General features: G+C 35.3%; 2 protein-coding genes across 2 annotated transcripts; both read left to right on the forward strand.

Annotated features, from left to right (window-relative positions):
• The first annotated feature begins 7400 nt into the window (after positions 1-7400).
• LOC126705840 (WAT1-related protein At3g30340-like) lies at positions 7401-11569 on the forward strand. Its single transcript, XM_050405057.1, has 6 exons — positions 7401-7738; positions 8645-8707; positions 8895-9225; positions 10235-10396; positions 10486-10637; positions 11313-11569. Exons 1-6 carry the CDS (start codon positions 7536-7538, stop codon positions 11434-11436), a joined length of 1035 nt encoding a protein of 344 aa, XP_050261014.1. The 5' UTR covers positions 7401-7535; the 3' UTR covers positions 11437-11569.
• A 2612-nt stretch (positions 11570-14181) lies between these two features.
• Positions 14182-14718, forward strand: LOC126704653 (uncharacterized). The gene has a single exon (XM_050403686.1). It carries the CDS (start codon positions 14182-14184, stop codon positions 14716-14718), a length of 537 nt encoding a protein of 178 aa, XP_050259643.1.
• Positions 14719-19180: the final 4462 nt, after the last annotated feature.

The raw sequence follows: 19180 nt of genomic DNA on the forward strand, positions 1-19180 counted from the left end.
TCTTGATATAGAACAACCACTATTTACTCTATTTTTTCTTTCTCGGGATACATAATGAAAGAATACAAAACAAAATGCAAAATGAATATTGCCATATAAATTTAAACCGTGACTATAGTAGCAATGTATTTTTACACAAATTTGCATGACTTGATGTGGGTAATTTTTTGGGTTGGTTGTCTAAAATGTGATAGTTTCATATTTTACGGACATTGACACTGATGGACTTAAAAAGCAAATCAAGTAAAACACCTATAAAAGAGAAAATAGTAAAAAAAAAAAAAAAAAAAAAGGAAAGAATCAAAATTCAGGAAATTTTGACATCTTTAACATATGACCACAATGTGGTGCTTTATTCTCATGTTATAGGAGATTTTTTTTTTTTGGAATAAGCTTCTTTCCTACCAAGATTTGAACTTAACATATGGAATTAAAAAGAAAATTAAGTAAAACATCTAAAAAAGAGATATTTGTAAGAAATATTAGTAAGATAGGAAGTTTTGCTATCTTTGACACATAACCACAATGTGGTGCTCTATTCTCCTTTATATGGGATTTTTTTTTAGTAAGTTTCTTTTCTACCAAAGTTGAAAATTAATGTATTGAATTAAAAAGCAAATCATGTAAAACATCTAAAAAAGATATATTAGTAAGAGGGAAATGTTTTGTTACATACTTGTATGAAAGAAGCAAAGGACAAGAAGTTTTGCAATCTTTGATACATGCATGACCACAATGTAGTGCTCTATTCTCCCTTTATAGGGGATTTAAAAAAAAAGAAAGAAAGAGAAGAAGACTTGAAGCAACTTTAAATGTTCCTAAAGTAGGCAGATTTGCGAAATGTTCCTGAAGTAGTCAAAATTGAGTTTAAAAAAGAGGGTACATATCTAAATAACTTGCTAAAGTGACTTTTTAGTTATATAATTCTTGAAAAGTTATTATTTAGCAACAAAAGACCCTTAAAATTAAATTGAACTATATTCATGACTCGAAGAAATTTGCAGCCCAAAGATCTTCACAAAAAGAAAAGAACATACAATATAATATTGTATGGGTTTCTAATGATGAATGACATTTCAAAATGGTGGTTATGAGAAGAGAACGTAGAAGAGCTAAGTTGGTTAGCGAAATTTACCACAATTATGGACAAATGTTAGAAGTGAAAGCTAATTTTTGTAGTTTTATTCTTTCATCGATCCAATTAGAAATATAAATGAATAAAATACAAAAATCTCTCAAATGTCTATTTTGAATAATAATTTTATATAATAGAGAAATATAAAATATCATGTTGATCCACATTATTCTAATGTAGAAGTTGTTGTGGCCATTATTGTAATGTAGTACATATTGCCAAGTGAATCAATTAGGAGGACAAATCGATGCAGTCCAGTCACAAACACACTGACTAGGAATTCCAGGTGATGGGAAAACAGTACAGTCTCCTATTCCATTGTGTCGTTTTGTGCAATTAACGCCGCAACGGAGCCTAGTTGTGCAAGGCCAAGCAGTACGACACTCTGCTGCTTCGACCATGGGTATAACTTTCTCACCTGAACAAACACAACAGCCATTAACCACTATATTTCTAATAAAGAAATTTATCATTAAAATCACGTTGTTAATTTCTCTATTAGGTTTGAATTTTTGTACAAGTCTATGACAAAGTTGAATCTAAATCAAAGGTATGTATAGTTCTTGTGAGTTCAATACTTCAAATAGAGAAATCATTTTGAGGAAGAAGTACGTATTTATGTTACTTTGAAAATATCTAATAATTATCCTAAATCGACTAGTTATAGTCAAATAATTACAAACTAATGTTACAAGTAAAAACCAAAGAGGTTTTTTTAATTTCTTTAACATTCTCCTGCATGAGTTTTGCGCTATCATACCAAAACAAGAATTAATATTTATAACGAAACAAAAATTTAACCTAATTAAGGTACAAATATTCATATTGTAACTACATAATTAGGACATTAGCTACTAAAAACTTTTTTTTTTTTGACTTACAACAAGAGAGAGAGAAGAGTCATTTGAATCAAAATTCTCATTGGTGGAGAAGAGATAATGACACTAAAGTCACAAAAGCTCCACCAACAACGTAGCACTCTTATGGAATTTCAGAGCAAATCAAGTAAAACACTTATAAAAGAGAAATTAGTAAGAAAATAGTAGGGGCGGCAAACTAAGCTCAAACCCATTTGTCCACTCAAACCCATTTGTCCACCCAAACTCACCCATTCTAATTGAACCCAAACCCACCTAATTATTAGTTGGGTTAAATGGGCATTAATTCAATTAGACCCAATGATTATTGGGTTTTAACTAAAAACCCATTGAACCCTATTTAATCGAAAAACAATATACCCAAATTTAACCCAACTCCACTCATATATTAATTAAAAAAAAAAAAAAAACCAGCCCTCAGACAAAATTAGACTCTAATTTTCTTATTTATGTTTCCCTAACTTTCTTGGCAACCAAACACATTCCAATTTCGTTAATATCTTAAACAAAAGCAAAAGAGAGCTCACCAGAGTCCATTTCTAGCAATTCGAAGCATCGAAGGAAGCATTTTCCAAACCTTGAGAGAAATTCAAGATGGAATCGAAGCGGGAAACAATTGGATGATTGACAGGAAGAACCTGGTTGGGGTGAATCTCGTCGATGACGGCGACGCCAGCCAACGCATCGGCGTAAGCCAAAATCGAAAGCTCTTGCTCCAGCAACCGCTCGTGGCTCCGCTGTGAGATTCAAACCTTGAAGCTCTCGATAATCTGCCATTGATGGTGAAGCATAGGAAAATTCGAAGAACATGGACTCGGCGGACTCGATGAACGTGGACTCGTCATGGCATCCCCAAATGTTCTCCGGCGAGTCTACAAGGTACTTGACTCGACACGCGATGCCATAGATTCGGGTTCGGGCTGGGTTAGGGTGGATGATGAGCTTGAGGGTTTCGTTGGAGGAGGAGAAAGCTTTTTTTTATTTTTTTTTTATTTTTTTTGTGTGTGTTGGTTTTCGGTTTGTAAATAACTGGAATCCAATTTTCAAAATTCATTTCCTTATTTTTCTAAATTTTCTCGGCAACCAAACGGTGGGCATTCCTCCATTTTCCTGTCTTTGTGCTGTTACTATGTTGAGGGCATTTTGGTAATTTTGATAATTGGGTGGGTTGGGGTTTACCCATTAGAATTGGGTTGGGTTGGGTTGGGTTTGGGTTAGAAAAAATTAGTTAAATGAGTTTTAATGGGTAAATGGGTATTATATACCCAACTCAATTATCCCCACCCCAAACCCACCCATTTGACACCCCTAGAAAATATTAATATAATTACCGTAGTTGATCACAAGGAGGACAAGAAAGAAGAAGAAGACAGTAGGTTTTGCCATGTCGATATATGATCGAGCACAATGTGGTGCCCTATTCTCCTTTTATAGGGGACTTGTTTTATTTTGGGGAGAAGGTTTTCTTTTCCACCAAGTTTAGAATGTAATTTATGCTACAAAAATTTAATTATAAAGCAATTAAGTTATTGTATTTTGGGTTCATATGGAAAAAAAGAGTAATTGTATTTGTCGGTCACTACTCACTAATGACGATGTAAACTACGTACGAATATTTAGTTACATGGTTGTAAGCTACGAATATTTACATACATATAACCTACCTACCAATACGCAATACGCAATACGCAATACGCAAACAATTTGAATTTACCCAAATCAATCATTAAATACTTGGTGACTGAGTTGAAAAGGAAATATCATTGTAGATATACGTAACATAGATACATATATGCCTGTATATATAAACGTATTTTTACCAAATGGGGGGAAAAAGTCTTCTTTATAGTATGAAACTCAAATAATGATAATCACATTGTTTTATATATTTTAAATATAAAACACATTATAAATGTTTTCTTGTATATGGCTTTATAAAAATACTAAAATATAAATCAGCTTTGTTTAAATTTCATAAACACAATAATTTATTTTGTTACATACTCACATTTTACACGTGAATTTGTTTTGAATTTTCTGCATTATTTTGAGCAGCTTTTTGAGCATTTCAAACACTCTTACACACTTTTTCACCCATACATATATCAAAAACACTCAAACAACATTACTCAAACTTCTCTACCAAACATTCCTAAGTATCTCGAATCACTTTTCCAGCTTAAGAACTTTCCATTTTGGGGCAAGCATTTTAATGCATTCTCGAGCTTTAAATTGAGCAAACGAGGTGTCTTTGGAAAGCTTGAAACACAATTTTTTTTGTTGAGCTTTGATCACGAGAACATGCCCACATGCATATGTTCTAATGTTTTATTTTCATTATTTCGGGCACATTCTTTATAATTTTCTTGTACGTGACCTCTTGAAACGAAGCTTGTCACACAAGCTTTCCAACGATCCTGATGAGCGATTTTGATGTTGTTTTACCAAATGTGGCTAAAATTTAGTCAAACTTTCCAACACTCAAAGCGAAATCAATTTGCAAGTTGTGAAATTATATGTATTTTTGTGATATGAAATAAATACGTGTAGGTCAAATGTTCACTTCGATCAAACAATCAAATATTTTTGCTGAACTTGGGTTAAATTTCATATTTTGTAGTAAAACTTTGGGGTTTAGCCTAATTTTACCAATCTTTATCGAATTGAGGCAATTGACCATGTTTGGTGCTTATACAATTTTTGGTTCAAATTAGGTTTTTTTTTTTTTTTTTTTCCTTCCTCGAAATCAAGAATTTGAGAGGGGGGCGCGGGGTGGGTGGGGAGGGAATGGTGTAGCATCGTTGCCATTAAACGTGACAAAGTTTCAATCAACTGTGATTAGTCCTACTGTATGACCGAAGTGTAAGAAAATGAAGGGAAAAAACTTACAAAGCCTACAATCATATTTTACCTAGACACAATCATTTGTGATCTTGACTTACCATCTGATGTGACAAGCAAGGTCACAAATAGACATGGCAAAACGGGCGGATCGGGTTGGGTCAAACGGATTGCGGGTAAAAAACAGGTTATTTTAAGCAGGTTAAAAAGGGGTTCGGGTTTTAGGCCGAGTCGATTGACTTGTATTTTTCACATGAATTTTTTTTTTTAATATATATAAAGAAAACAACATGTATTTGTCATTTGGAAAGTCATACAACAAATTACTTGACGTAAAATATATTATTTTGAATTTACCACTTATATTAAGAATGAACTCAGTTAAACTTATTAACTAATTTTAAAATTATACAAATCCTAACATTGTTATCTAAGTCAAAATAATACAAAGATAAGTAAAACAAATATACAAGTTTTTCCCATAAAAAAAAAATACACAAATTTTATTTCTACACAATATCAACATCTCGAAAAATAAAACAAAATTACAAATGACTTATTGGATAACTCATTTGATAAAGAATAAAAATATATAAGAAATTTACGATTTGGAAAATTTATTATCTATTATCAATTGTGGTTGACACTATTTCATTTTGAGATATACATTAAAGTTTGATTATTTACTTATTTATACATAGTCTCTTTTATGAATATCATATCATTGTTAAGCAACACACACTCTAGGAAATATCATAATTTATTTTGAAAAACAGTTTATTTTGGATATAAATTGTTAAAAAATAGGTCTAAGCATTCATAATTTATGCTAGTTTGATACTTTGACTTCACTATTCTCACACTTGTGAATGTTTCTCATACATGTCTACAATTTTAGATTTATGTTTTTAACTCTATTGTAATTAGATTATCTTGGCATATACTTTGCTATTTGATATCTAAAACTCTTTACTCATTACAGAATGCTCAACCATTCATCTTTCAATTAATTTGTATGTAGTTACATAAATGTCTTAATTGTTTCCTTAAAACTCACAACAAACAATTAAACCAATATTGTCTTAATTTTATTATTTTTTAACCAAACAACTTTTTTTTTTTTAAATGGTTCAAGTTAGGGTTAGGTCACAGGTTGGGTAGGGTTGACCCGCAAAAAACACAGGTCGGGTCATGGGTCAACCCATTTTTGTTTCGGGTAAAAAAAATTGGGTTCGGATTAAGTATTTTTCGGGTCAAATAGAACGGGTTAAATTTGTTTTTGATGGACTAAAAGTTAGCTTTAAATGTTGCTTGAAGTAGTTTTAAATGGAAGCCGCACATGTCACAAAATTAAAAATGTAAAATCTAACTGAACTAACACTTAATAAGAAATAGAGTAAATTTATTATTTATAATTTAATTTTTTATTAAGTCCTCATTTTAAATGATTAATGCAACAAATTTGACAAATAGCAAAGCCTCAAGAGAAGATTATTTTTTAACCATATAGATAATATGATGGAAGCTCCAAATTTGACAAATAGCAGAGCCTCAGGAGAAGATTATTTTTTAATAACTATATATATTTTAGATTTTATATAAATATATGTAGATTAGAATCCAGTTTAAATCTTTGGACCTTGCAACAAATAAACAAAGCCTTTGGACTTTAAAAAAATAAAAAAGAAGCCTTTGGACCTTTCACTTCAACATACTATACAGATTCGGAACCCTGCTCCATCATTTCATTCTAATATGACTTCATTAATCTAGTTTTAAAGGCTCTAGTTTTTGTTTGGACCAAAGGAACCATTTTATTCTCCAATTTGGTGCTCATTAATTATTTCAACTCTTGGTCCAAACAGAAAAATTGCCAAAGCATTGTCCAAATAAAGGCAAGTCAACCGCAAGGTGTTGTTGAATAGTCTTTAAATATATGCAATCCTGTCATCAAACATAAACTAATTACCAGAATGATCCCAAAGAATTGAAGGAAAAAAAATTCATGATAAAAGATTTTCTTTTCTTTGTCAATATATGTTGTTGAAGGATTTGTTTTTCTTATAAAATAAAGTGTAATTGAATTTTATGTGTTGATTTTATTTGTTGTGTCCGGATTTCTTATTCAATCAACAAAGACTTTACTAGTTGAGCTAACTGGAATCTGCATCTTTAAAAGTTGAAACTAATTTAAAAGAAGATAATGTAATATTAGAAGAGGTAAAAAAGAAAAAAGAAAAAATGTCTTTGGTAAGTCTTTACTAATTTCTGAATTTGAATTAAAGTCGCAAGAAATTTTAAGTCTGGCATTTAGTGATCATATTTAGTGGTTACAATTGCAACTTTGCATAAATCAAACTCCCCCCCACCCCCACCCCAAAAAAAAAAAAAAAATGCAGTTCTCCACAAAAAAAATTAAAAATAAAAGCATATATCCTTCACCAAACCCAGCACGTGCTCAGTTCTACTTCTAACATCTAATAGTCAATCTGACATTCAACGAGGCATCCTCAGCCTACCTCTTCCATGTCACCTCTTTGAAACATTTATCTGAATAATGGAGATGAGACAGAAGGAGCAGATCATTAGTAGCTATCTGCAGAGCTATTTAACACGAAGAAAGAAAAATAAAAACGAAAAAAGAAGAAGAAGAACATTGGTAGGCATTTAGAGAAAGAAGGATGGAGATTACAAGGTGTTTATTGACGGGGTTTGAGGCAAGCAAGGCATACTTGTTCCTGGCTTTGAACGAACTCTTCCTTGCTGTGTTCATGATTTTAATAGAATCAGTTACCTCAAGTGGAGTCAGTGCTCTCGTCATTGTGGTCTACGAGCATGTCATTGCCACCATTCTCTTGGCAGTTCTCGCTTTCTTCCTCGAAAGGTCAGTGCTGCTTTCATCTTCATCTCTATGGAGACTGCCTTGAGAGATTTCGGTTAGAATTGTGTTTATTACATGCATAATAACTGTTTTGGTTTATCATGGAAATATGGTGTTTATACCGTCACAATTTATACAGTTTTGGTTAGAATGGTGCTCAATTGTGTTTATACAGTTTTCCACGTGTTCGAAAAAGTCACAATTTAAACACTTTTGGTTCATCATAGAAATTAGAAGTGGTATATAACCTCTACTAAAAAAAAAAAAAGTGGTATAACCTCTTTTCATTTCCTCACTGCAGAATGGGTCATCGGTGGGCCTAGGCAGGTGGCATTGAGACCCATTTGAATTGGGTCATGGGCTTGGCAACTTTGACCCTGCCCAATTTGGTCATTGCCATTTGACCGCATAAAAAGATTTTATATATATTCTTCTTTAGTGGTTACTGCTAGGACCATTTATTTTTTTATTTTTTTTTTATTTTTTAGGAATAGGATAGAATCACAAAATAATGAAACTTGTATTATAGCAGTAATAATAAAATGAATAAATAAGTTTTTTTTTTTTTTTTTTTATAGAAAATAAATGAATAACTTAAAAAATTAAGCCCAAAGTGCCTAGCTATTAAATTAAAAAATATGAGTAATTGTCTCACATTACTTAAGAGAGTGTGTTGTGTGTTGTGATTTTCAATAAATAAATAAATATATATATATATATATATATATATATATGTGTGTGTGTGTGTGTTATACCCTTTAATTTCATAAATTATTAAAAAAAAAATTATAGCCCAAAATGTAGGAATTAAAATATAATTTTTCTTTATTTTTAATCTTTTATTTTCCTAGTGAAAAACATATTTGATCCATATCCAAAATTTATGCCTGGAGTTGTCCTTGGTTGCAGGAACGAAAGGCCTCCTCTCTCCTTCAAGATACTATGCTATGCATTCCTGTTGGGGTTGTTACAGTTAAGTATAAAGTTTCTTCTTGTTATAGAAACTTGAGGTAAATTCTCAAATTAGACTTTTTCAGAAGCACTTGATAATTTTTTAAATTCCGGGAAAAAGCCTAATTGCTCCATATAGATTCAATTTAAACCAAGTCTATTTCGACAATTTTTTTAATAATATTAATTTTTGTAAATTGTTATCTAGGATTACACTTTGTCAGCTGCTAATGACAATAGCCCTGCAATTTGTATCATCGAGTTATGAAAGCATTGGAATTAACTTGGTCCCCTCTGTAGTATTCGTAATGGCCCTCTTTTTCCGTCAAGAAAATCTCAAGTTTTGGAGCATCAATGGGCAGGGCAAGATATGGGGTCTAGTCCTATCGGCAGCCGGAGCATTGATTTTAGTGTTGTGGGAGGGTCCAGTTTTGCTAACCTCTAGGTTGTTTAACATTCAAGTAACTAGTGATGGTGTTATTGGCTTCATAATGATCGTTGTTGGAGTGCTTGCAACAAGCTTTTGGAATATTATGGTGGTAAGAAAATTTCTCCAAAGTTTATCAATGGTTTTACATGAACTTGGTATTGACTATAGAGCGTTCTTATAATAAGCCTGAGCTTGGTATTGACTATAGAGCATTCATATTGGACTATTATTGTGTGTTCAAGTTTGCTTAAGTAGCAGTCTTTTACCTTTTAATAAAGGGATTGAGTTTGAATGTCATTCATATCAAAAAGAAATTTATTACTGTTTTGGTTTGATGATATAATTATTATAGTGCTGAATAGGGTTGGCTTGGGATTGAGTTTGAATCTCATTCATATCAAAAAGAAATTAATTGTTGTTTTGTCTTCATGATATAATTATTATAGTGCAACATGAGACAATAAATATTAAATGGACATTTTTTTATTATTAATTATTAATTTTGCATCTCAATAGTCAATACAATATTTAAATGTTTATTGCTGCTTGAGAGTTGAGGTACAAATTTATTAATTAAGTTGTTGTGATATAGATTTTATCAACATTCTATTTTTCAATTGATAATATGGCATTATGGCCAACTCAATCAATTAAAAGTATGGTTTTATTGATTTTAGTTTTAAAAAATGGGTCCAGTTAATATATATCATTAGGGCATACATTAACAATTTATTTTAGAAAACTTTTTATCGAGAATTAAAAAAGCTATCAAAAAAGTTTGACAGCTTTTTTAATTTCCAATAAAAATTTTCCTAAAATAGTTTACTAACATATGCATTTAGGGCGTACATTAGTAAAACCCTTAAAAAATTATTTCTACCAAAACAATTATTAGTAGGGTGCCTTTTTGAATTGAGATTGTACTTATTTTTCTTCAAACCAATTATTCAGCTACAAGATGGTCATTGTTTTTTTTGTACTGAGAGCCTTTTTGGGGCCTTAAGCCTAGGCCTTAAGCTGTCCTGAAGTGGACCTCATAATTTTGAAGTTTATCTATATATCAAAAATGTATATATATTGGACCATAATTTGGATGACAAATTCATGTAATCTTGCAGGGGCATGTCACTCAATTTTACCCAGCAGAATTATCCTTAAGCACAATGATGAGCTTCTTTGGAACCATCCAAACTGCTATAGTAACTGTATTTGTGATATCGTGGTCATCTTGGGAACTAAAGTGGGAAGGAGGGCTTGTCTTGGTTACCATATTACTTGGAGTAAGCCTAAATTTTATATCATCCCAAAAATCCAACACAAGTTTCATTCTTCCTCACAAATCACTGATCCATGTGTTGTGGAATTGCAGGGAATTGTGGTGACAGGATTATCCTATTATGTGATGACTTGGTCCATTAAGAAGAATGGTCCTGTGTTCACATCGGCATTTAACCCACTTCTAGTCGTTTTCTCGTTTTTGCTACAAACGTTTGTATTGGGAGATTCTGCACATTTGGGCAGGTATGTCTATATTCATATATTGTGTGTCTCAATATATATTGTGTGTCTCAAATTTTATATAATATACTTTTTTTATGGCTATCCAGTACCCACCCATGATGGATGGGGTTGGCCCATTAAACACATGGGCCAAGGCCTTCACATATATCTTTTATACTATAACATTGTGCTAAAGGCTAATTGAAGAATAAGGTCTGCCAAGGCCTTCACATATATCTTTTATACTATGACATTGTGCTAAAGGCTAATTGAAGAATAAGGTCTAGAAGGGAAGTACTTTTTAGGTACTCTCGTAATATAAAGAATAATGCTCCTTTTTCTCATTTTTCTCACATTTGTAGTTAGGTCAACTCATTAAATTCATAGTAGAATTTGCCAAGAATATAAAAGAAGAGAGCACGATTTCTCTATACTCCGAAAATAATTTAGAATTTTCCCTAGAAGGAGAACCTTAGGGCTAATCTAAATCAAATATCTCACTTAAAATTACAAGATACCAAATTAACTTGCTTCAAGACTCCAAAGTCCAATCCCAATTAAAATAAAGGCATTATCCCTATTAACTTGCTTGGCGATAAAAGATGAATCTAGTTTTGACAAAGTACGTTGAGTAAGAAACTATAAGGTAAAGACCATCTATAATTTAAAATGTTTTGCTTATTCCTTGATCTGTAGCATTGTGGGAGCAGTTTCGGTTATATTTGGCTTGTACCTACTCTTATGGGCAAAAGCCAACGACATGGAGAAGAAAGAGATTGTGGCTGATGATTCTGTTTACGATCCATTGATTCAAGCCTGAAAGAGGGAGGCAACGGTTCAATAAGAAACTGTAATTCACATGGCAATTCTTCAGCTAAGTGACTCAAATCACTTGTGATCAAATGTCAAACAGTAGTATTGTTTCATTCATTCACTCTAATAGTTGATGGGCTTCTTTGACCCCAAACAAAGCTAATTTTAGATTTTGGTTGAGCAATTCTGGTAAATAATATGTCAACGCACGGATATAAGGACAACAATCAAAAGCAGCTACGAAACTGTATATAAGGACTTAAAAGTATAGTAATACTTACTAAAAAAAAAAAAAGTATAGTAATACCTGGAATGTTAAATACACCCGTCAATTCTATACCCATTAAAAGCAGTGAATTAATTTTGCTTTTACCCATGAAAACAATTGACGGGTGAAGGTTCTAAAAATGATCCTAGAAAGAATGACTTCACAAATGCATAGAATTTTACAAATGACTTTACAAATGCATAATTGGTCCAATACCTTAGTGCTATTTTGCTTTTTATTTTATTAAATGAACTTAGTGCTATTTTGCTTACATTATTTAATCCTAAAATAAATTCAAGCGATTATCTAAGTACATAAGGTGTTAAAAGTATAGGAATACCTGGAATGTTATATGCAATCTCACTGCTTTGATTGTTTTAAAAAATTAATGTATAATTCTTTTTCTATTCTTCTAATTATATAAATTTTAAGTTTATAGCAAAAGTCAAAAGCTTGAAACCGCGAACAAGTCGAAATACTGAAGGAAAAAAGATTAGTGAAGACATTAAGGTAAGAATTTAGTGCCATAAGACATAACTACTGTGAGTTAAAATGCCAAGAGAAAAATGAATTTGATTTGAACTTAAAAAGTGTCGTAATATGGAAAAATTGAATATGAAAAGAGAGAGTGTCACCCAGAAACAAATCCAGAACTTCAAATTAAGGGACGGTAGTATAAAAAAAATTATTATGAAATTCCAAATAATCATTCATTTAGTATTAATGGACAGCCAACAAAGACAAAGACACAACTACTCACTATACCATTCATATATTCTGTATCATTTGTCACCGAAACAAATTTAATTTATATAGACATATTATAATAATAAAAAATCACCGACTGATTTAATCCTCACATCCAAACAAAACTTAAACAACTCTTATGTATCAAACAGTAGTGGGCCCGTCTAAACTCACAATTATTGTAATATAAATAATAATTATTTATTGCTATACTTAGAGCATTCATATCGGCCTTTCTATTTTTTTATTTTAGTATAAGAACCTTACTTTTTTATTTTAGACGGACATTTTACAAAAACACCTACATCAAATTGTCTGTTACCCTTTTTGTTTTTAGAATACTAAGTGTAAGGTCCTTGGGCCCAGAAGTGCATTATTTATTCAGATATTGGGCTTGTGGCCCAAGTCGGGAACAAAGATCCACTTGAGGATGAGATGTCTATGTCAGAGGAGATTACGTCGATGAATAAAAGGTGGGGTTTGGTCCTAAAGGCTCCAGAAAGTGTACCGAGGATGAAAACTTCCTCGGCCGAACTTGGCCGTGATCCTAGAAAATGGATTGACAACAAAGATGACAATCCCTGAAATTCATTTAGGGTGGACAATCATAGCAGAGATATAAGATAAGGATGAGCCCCAAAATATCTGAAGAGAAAGCTACTGCCTCTGCATTAAATGCACTACAGCTAATCCACTGACCGCATTAATGTAGAAGTGATATCTGAACAGTGTATTTCAGTCTTACAGTTACTACTTGAGGACTTATGAGAAGGGCTGATAGGACAAGTATCAGCCTTAACCATCTAGCATACAGGTGGACGGAAAGGAGTATAAAAGAAGACGAAAAAGAACAAGGAGGGGGATCGAAAATTTGAGAGAAGAAATACTGTAGCAATCCACAATCAAATTTGTAACACTTTCTAAGAACATTATATTAGAACTATTGTCCTCGAATTTGCCGAGGACATTCTTTTTTCATTTCATAATAGTCCATTTTTATCTTTTTGTCATCAAATCTATCTATATTGTTGTTTGATTAACTAAAGCCTAGTTTTCCAACCTATTCCTCTACAAATTCATTGTTTTGGGCCTCTTGGGCCTAAGTCCATCCACGTGACGGACTAGGAACTCAGGTCTGGTCCTTATAATTGGCGCCGTCTATGGGGACTACTGGTGCGATAGTGAGTTAGACGCTTAACGATGGTAGGATTAGGTCCAAATCTAGTAGAATCTATGGGCTCTCAACATTAAGATGATTTCCATGAACTTGAGTGAAAGAGAGACTGGGAGGGAAGTGTGCACACTACACACACTAGCAAGAGTCAATCTTAAGGTAAAAACCATATCTCTCATGAGGAAAATGCCAGAAACATGCAAAAGGAGATTGATCACCTAAAAAGAAGCTTACGCCATGAGCGCAGAAGGTGAGCTCCCTCCAATTCTGACTACACTTCCGATGATGAGGAGGATCAAGACTATAGGCAAAGGTCAAGAACTCCTCCTAGTGAATTTTTCTTGTATGATGAAGATTATTGCCGTAGTCGCAGAAACAACAATTCATCTTTGAGAGGCTTGGTAAATGATGCTATGAATAAGATACTCAACCAAGTTTCTAAATCACCCTTCACCTTCTGGATTGAGGAAGGAAGATTTCCTTGGCGGTTCACTCAACCCACTTTTACCTTGTATAATGGTAGAACGGATCCTGTTGAACATGTTAGTCACTTTAATCAAAAGATGGCGGTACATTCTAAGAACGAAGCCTTGATGTGCAAGGTTTTTTCGTCCAGTTTGAGGCTTGTGGCGATGAGGTGGTTTGATGGTCTGAGGGCAGGATTCATCAGTTCCTTTAAGGAACTCACCCAGATGTTTGGGTCCCATTTTATTACGTGTAGTAGAGCACCTCGTCCTTTGGCGTCTTTGCTATCTCTGTCCATAAGAGATGGTGGAACTATGAAAACATACTCGAATCGATATTGGGAGATGTTCAATGAGATAGAAGGTGATTTTAAGGACGTGGCCATCAGTACTTTCAAGCTTGGCTTGCTTGCAGGGCATGGTCTAAGGAAGGCTTTGGCGAGGAAACCTGTCACCAGTATTCGTCAATTAATGGATCAGATTGACAAGTATAAGAGGGTTGAGGAAGACCAGCTGCAAGATAAGGGGAAGGGCAAGGTTATCTCTCAGGAGAGGAGGAATTTCAGGTCAGAACGTTACAACAATAACAAACCCCAGCGAGATTTTGCTGGACAATCTGGACCTGCAGCCCCATAAGTAGTAAACACCGTGTTTTGAGAACTGGTGCATCAAGTTTTGGAAAAGATCAAGAACGAGCCGTATTTTATATAGCCGAACAAGATAAGTGGAGATCCTTCAAGGCGTAATCAAAGCCTCCATTGCCAATATCATTAGGACCGAGGACATACCACTGAAGATTGTTGAACATTGTGGAATCATCTGGAACAATTGGTTAAGGAGGGGAAGCTATAACAATTTCTGTATTGACCCAATGAATAGGGAGACCGGTCAAGGTCACAGGGCCAGGGGAGTGCTTCTTCAAGGCCCCTATTGGGCATAATCAATGTTACATTTACCACACCTGGAAGGACTGGCTCTCAACCTGCCAGGGTGATGTCTATGGCTAGGTCGCTAGTCGAGGACCTAAACTCCGAGCCGAAGAGAGCTAGATTAGAGATTTGACCTTCATTGAGTTTCTCGGATGAAGACAAGATCAGAACTATCCAACCACATAGTGACGCTTTGGTGGTCACCTTCGGATATGGGGGTATGATGTAAAGAGGGTAATGGTGGATCAAGGCAGTTATGTAGAAGTCATGTATCCTAACCTATATAAAGGATTGAACTTGAAACTTGAAGACCTGACAGCTTACGATTCACCTCTGGCGGGTTTTGATGGAAAACTTGTTACCCCAAAGGGTTAAATTAGGTTACTAGTGCAAGCCGGTTTAGATGTGGTGGAAGTGGATTTCATAGTGGTGGATGCATACTCCCCCTACACAGCCATTGTTGCCAAACCCTAGCTTCACACCTTGGGTGCCATTTCTTCAACTCTACATCAGAAGGTTAAGTATTTGTCCAGAGACTGGGTTGAGGAACTAGTAGGGAACCAGGCTATGGCTAGGCAGTGCCTCGTGTCTGCAATTTTGCATTAGCCAGCAGCTGAGTCCTCGGCCATAGTCAAAGAAGGTTTATAGCAGTCAATGTCTTCGGAATTACCAATGAGGGGGCCTGTCGAGGATGCTAAATATCAAGATTTGGAGAAATTCCCCATTGGTGACAACCCAGACAAGTTTTTTTAGGTTGGGGCTCAGCTTCCATCTCAGGAGAAGGAAGAGGTGGTAGTTTTTCTTAAGAACAACATTGATGTATTTGCTTGGGATGCTTACGAGGCTCCGGGAGTGGATCCGAGCTTCATCTGCCGTCATCTAAATGTCAATCCATCTGTCATCCCCAGGAAACAACCACCTTGGCTTTCATCCGAGGATGTTGTAAAGGATGAGGTGATGAAACTTAAGCCAGCTGGGGCTATTAAAGAGGTTTTTTTTACCCTGAATGGCTAGCTAACACCGTAGTGGTTAAGAAGAAGATGGGAAAGTGGTGTGTATGCGTAGATTTTATAGACTTGAACAAAACTTGCCTAAAGGATACTTTCCCTATGCCTCGGATTGATCTGTTAGTGGATGCCACTGTAAGCCACCCTCGAATGAGCTTTTTGGATACCTTTCAAGGGTATCATCAAATGCCTCTAGCCCTGGACGACCAAGAGAGGACAGCTTTTGTTACTCTTGTAGGAAACTATCATTACAAAGTGATGCCATTTGGTTTGAAGAATGCAGGGCTACCTACCAAAAGATGATGACCAGGATGTTTGAACCACAGTTGGGAAAAACCATTGAGATTTATATCAATGATATGGTAGTAAAAAGCAAGGCAGAGTTCGAGCATGTTAGTGATCTCGGGAATATTTTTGATATCTTGAGGAAGCACAAACTACAACTTAACGCTTCCAAGTGTTCCTTTGGTGTCGGGTTTGGCAAGTTTTTGGGCTACATGGTCACAAACTACGGAATTGAAGTCAATCCCAACCAGATTAAGGTGATCAACAACTTGCAACCACCTTGGAATCTTAAAGAGGTCCAGAAGCTTACAGGAATGATTGCTGTCCTGAACCTGTTCATTTCTTGGTCAGTTGATAGGTGTAGACCTTTCTTTAAATTGTTAAATAAGTGGAAAGGGTTTGAATGGACCGATGAATGTGCCTGGGCTTTCCAACAATTGAAAGAATACCTTTCTCGGCCACCAATTATGTCAAGGCCTGAGATAAATGAGGTTTTGTTCGCTTACCTTGCCATGGCCACTCATGCGATAAGTCTAGTTTTAATTCGTGTCGACTGTGGTGTACAGAAACCAGTCTATTATATAAGCAAGTCATTACATGAAGCGGAAGTCCGGTACTTACCACTTGAAAAGGCTATTTTTGCAATAGTGCATGGCACACGTAAGCTCCCCCATTATTTCCAATCACACACGGTTGTTGTTTTGACTTAACTCCCGCTTAGATCCTTACTTCGAAGTGCCGATTACATAGGGAGAATTGTGAAGTGGGGCATGATCCTAGGGGCTTTTGATATCAAGTATATGCCTCGCACTTCGATTAAAGGTCAGGTCCTCGCTGATTTGGTAGTTGAGTTCGCAGAGACTCCATCAGAAGATAAATTAGAGGAGTAAAACATGGATGAAAAACTGGTTGGCATAATCTCCTTGCAAGAACCTTTGTCATGAAAGGTTTACGTTGATGGTCTACCTAACTACAAAAGATCTAGAGTGGGGCTAGTCCTAGTATCCCAAGAAAGGATCACAATCGAGAAGTCCTTAAGATTGAGATTCTCGGCTACAAATAATGAGGTTGAGTACGAAGCCCTCTTAGTAGGGATGACCATAATTCAAAAAATTGGTGGAAAGGCAGTGGAGATGTTCTCTAATTCAAGACTGGTGGTAGGCCAAGTCCAAGGGGAGTTGGAGGCAAGGGATCCCAGAATGCAGGAGTATTTGAGCTAGGTTAGACACTTGCAATTTGGATTTGAGTCTTTTGCTTTATCACAAGTTCCTAGAAGTAGGAATGCATATGCGGATTCTCTTGCCACACTGGCAACCTCCTAGGCACAGGACTTACCCCGGGTAATCCTTGTGGAAGACTTACACAAACCTTCCGAAGAGGTAAGGAATGTGATTCAAGTTCATCAGGTCAGGGTGAGGCCTAGCTGGATGGACCCTATTATGCTATTCCTTAAAGAAGATGTTTTGCCCAAGAATAAATCCGAGGCTGACATGGTGTGAAGAAAAGCACCTTGGTTTTGGTTGTCCGAGGACCAAAAACTGTATAAAAGATCTTTTTCTAGCCCGTATCTGTTGTGCGTGCACCCTGAAGCAATGGAGCTGGTCCTAGAAGAATTGCATGAAGGAATTTATGGAAGCCATACGGGTGGTAGATCTTTGTCTCACAGGGCCCTCACACAAGGCTACTGGTGGCCAAACATGCAAAAGGAAGCTCAAGACTATGTAAAGAAGTGTGATCAATGCCAAAGATTTGCACCAAACATTCACCAACCTTCTTAATCCCTTGACCAACCCTTGGCCTTTCGCTCAGTGGGGCTTAGATATTGTGAGGCCTTTCCCTAAGGCAGTAGGTAATAAGAGATATTTGTTGGTCAGTACGGATTATTTCACTAAATGGGTTGAAGTTGAACCCCTATTAAACATCAGGGACATGGACGCCAAAAAATTTGTTTGGAAGAATATTGTCACACGGTTCAGGATTCCTCACACTCTCATCTTGGATAATGGGCTTTAGTTTGATAGTAAAACCTTTAGGAGGTATTGCTGCAATCTGGGAATAAAGAATAGGTATTCCACTCTAGCCTATCCACAAGGAAATGGGTAGGTCGAGACTGTCAAAAAAGTTACAGTGGGTGGACTCAAAAAAAAAACTAGACGATGCAAAAGGGAAATGGGTAGAAGAATTGCCACACGTCCTTTGGACTTACCGGACTACACCTCATAGATCTACATGAGAGACTCCTTTCTTAATGACCTATGGTGCCGAAGCTGTCATCCCTTTGGAGACTGGTTTCCCCATACTTAGAACAAGTTCTTTCACTTCAAGTGGCAACGATGAGCTGTTGGAAAAAAGCCTAGATTTAATTGAAGAATGGAGAGAAAATGCTAGGGTCTAATTAGCTTATTATCAACACAAGCTCAAACAAAAATACGATGCTAATGTGAAGCTAAGGTCACTGGCACCTGGAGATTTGGTTCTAAGAAAAGTTATGGGGACTGCTAAGAACCCAACATGGGGGAAGTTAGGACCTAATTGGGAAGGGCTCTATCGTATTACATCAGTGGCCGAGATTGGTGCTTATTATCTAGAAGATCTAGAAGAAAGGGCCGTACCACGCCCCTGGAATGTATATAATCTAAGGAGATATTATTATTACTGAAGATTCTCTTTACTTCAGTTTGGGTTTGTTACATTGCTTGTCAGGTGTTCTGGACATCTATCTAAATATCAAACTAAACCTTGGCCTTGCCTGGCTCCTCGAATCACATGCCTTGGGAAAATTGATATCTTTATTCATTATTCTTAGTATTAAATAGAACCTTAGCTATGCCAGGTTCCTCGGACCATCTGCTTTGGGAAAATTAATACTCATTGGCA

Source organism: Quercus robur, chromosome 11 (genome assembly GCF_932294415.1).
Source record: "Quercus robur chromosome 11, dhQueRobu3.1, whole genome shotgun sequence".
In the NCBI taxonomy this organism is placed as follows: Eukaryota; Viridiplantae; Streptophyta; class Magnoliopsida; order Fagales; family Fagaceae; genus Quercus; species Quercus robur.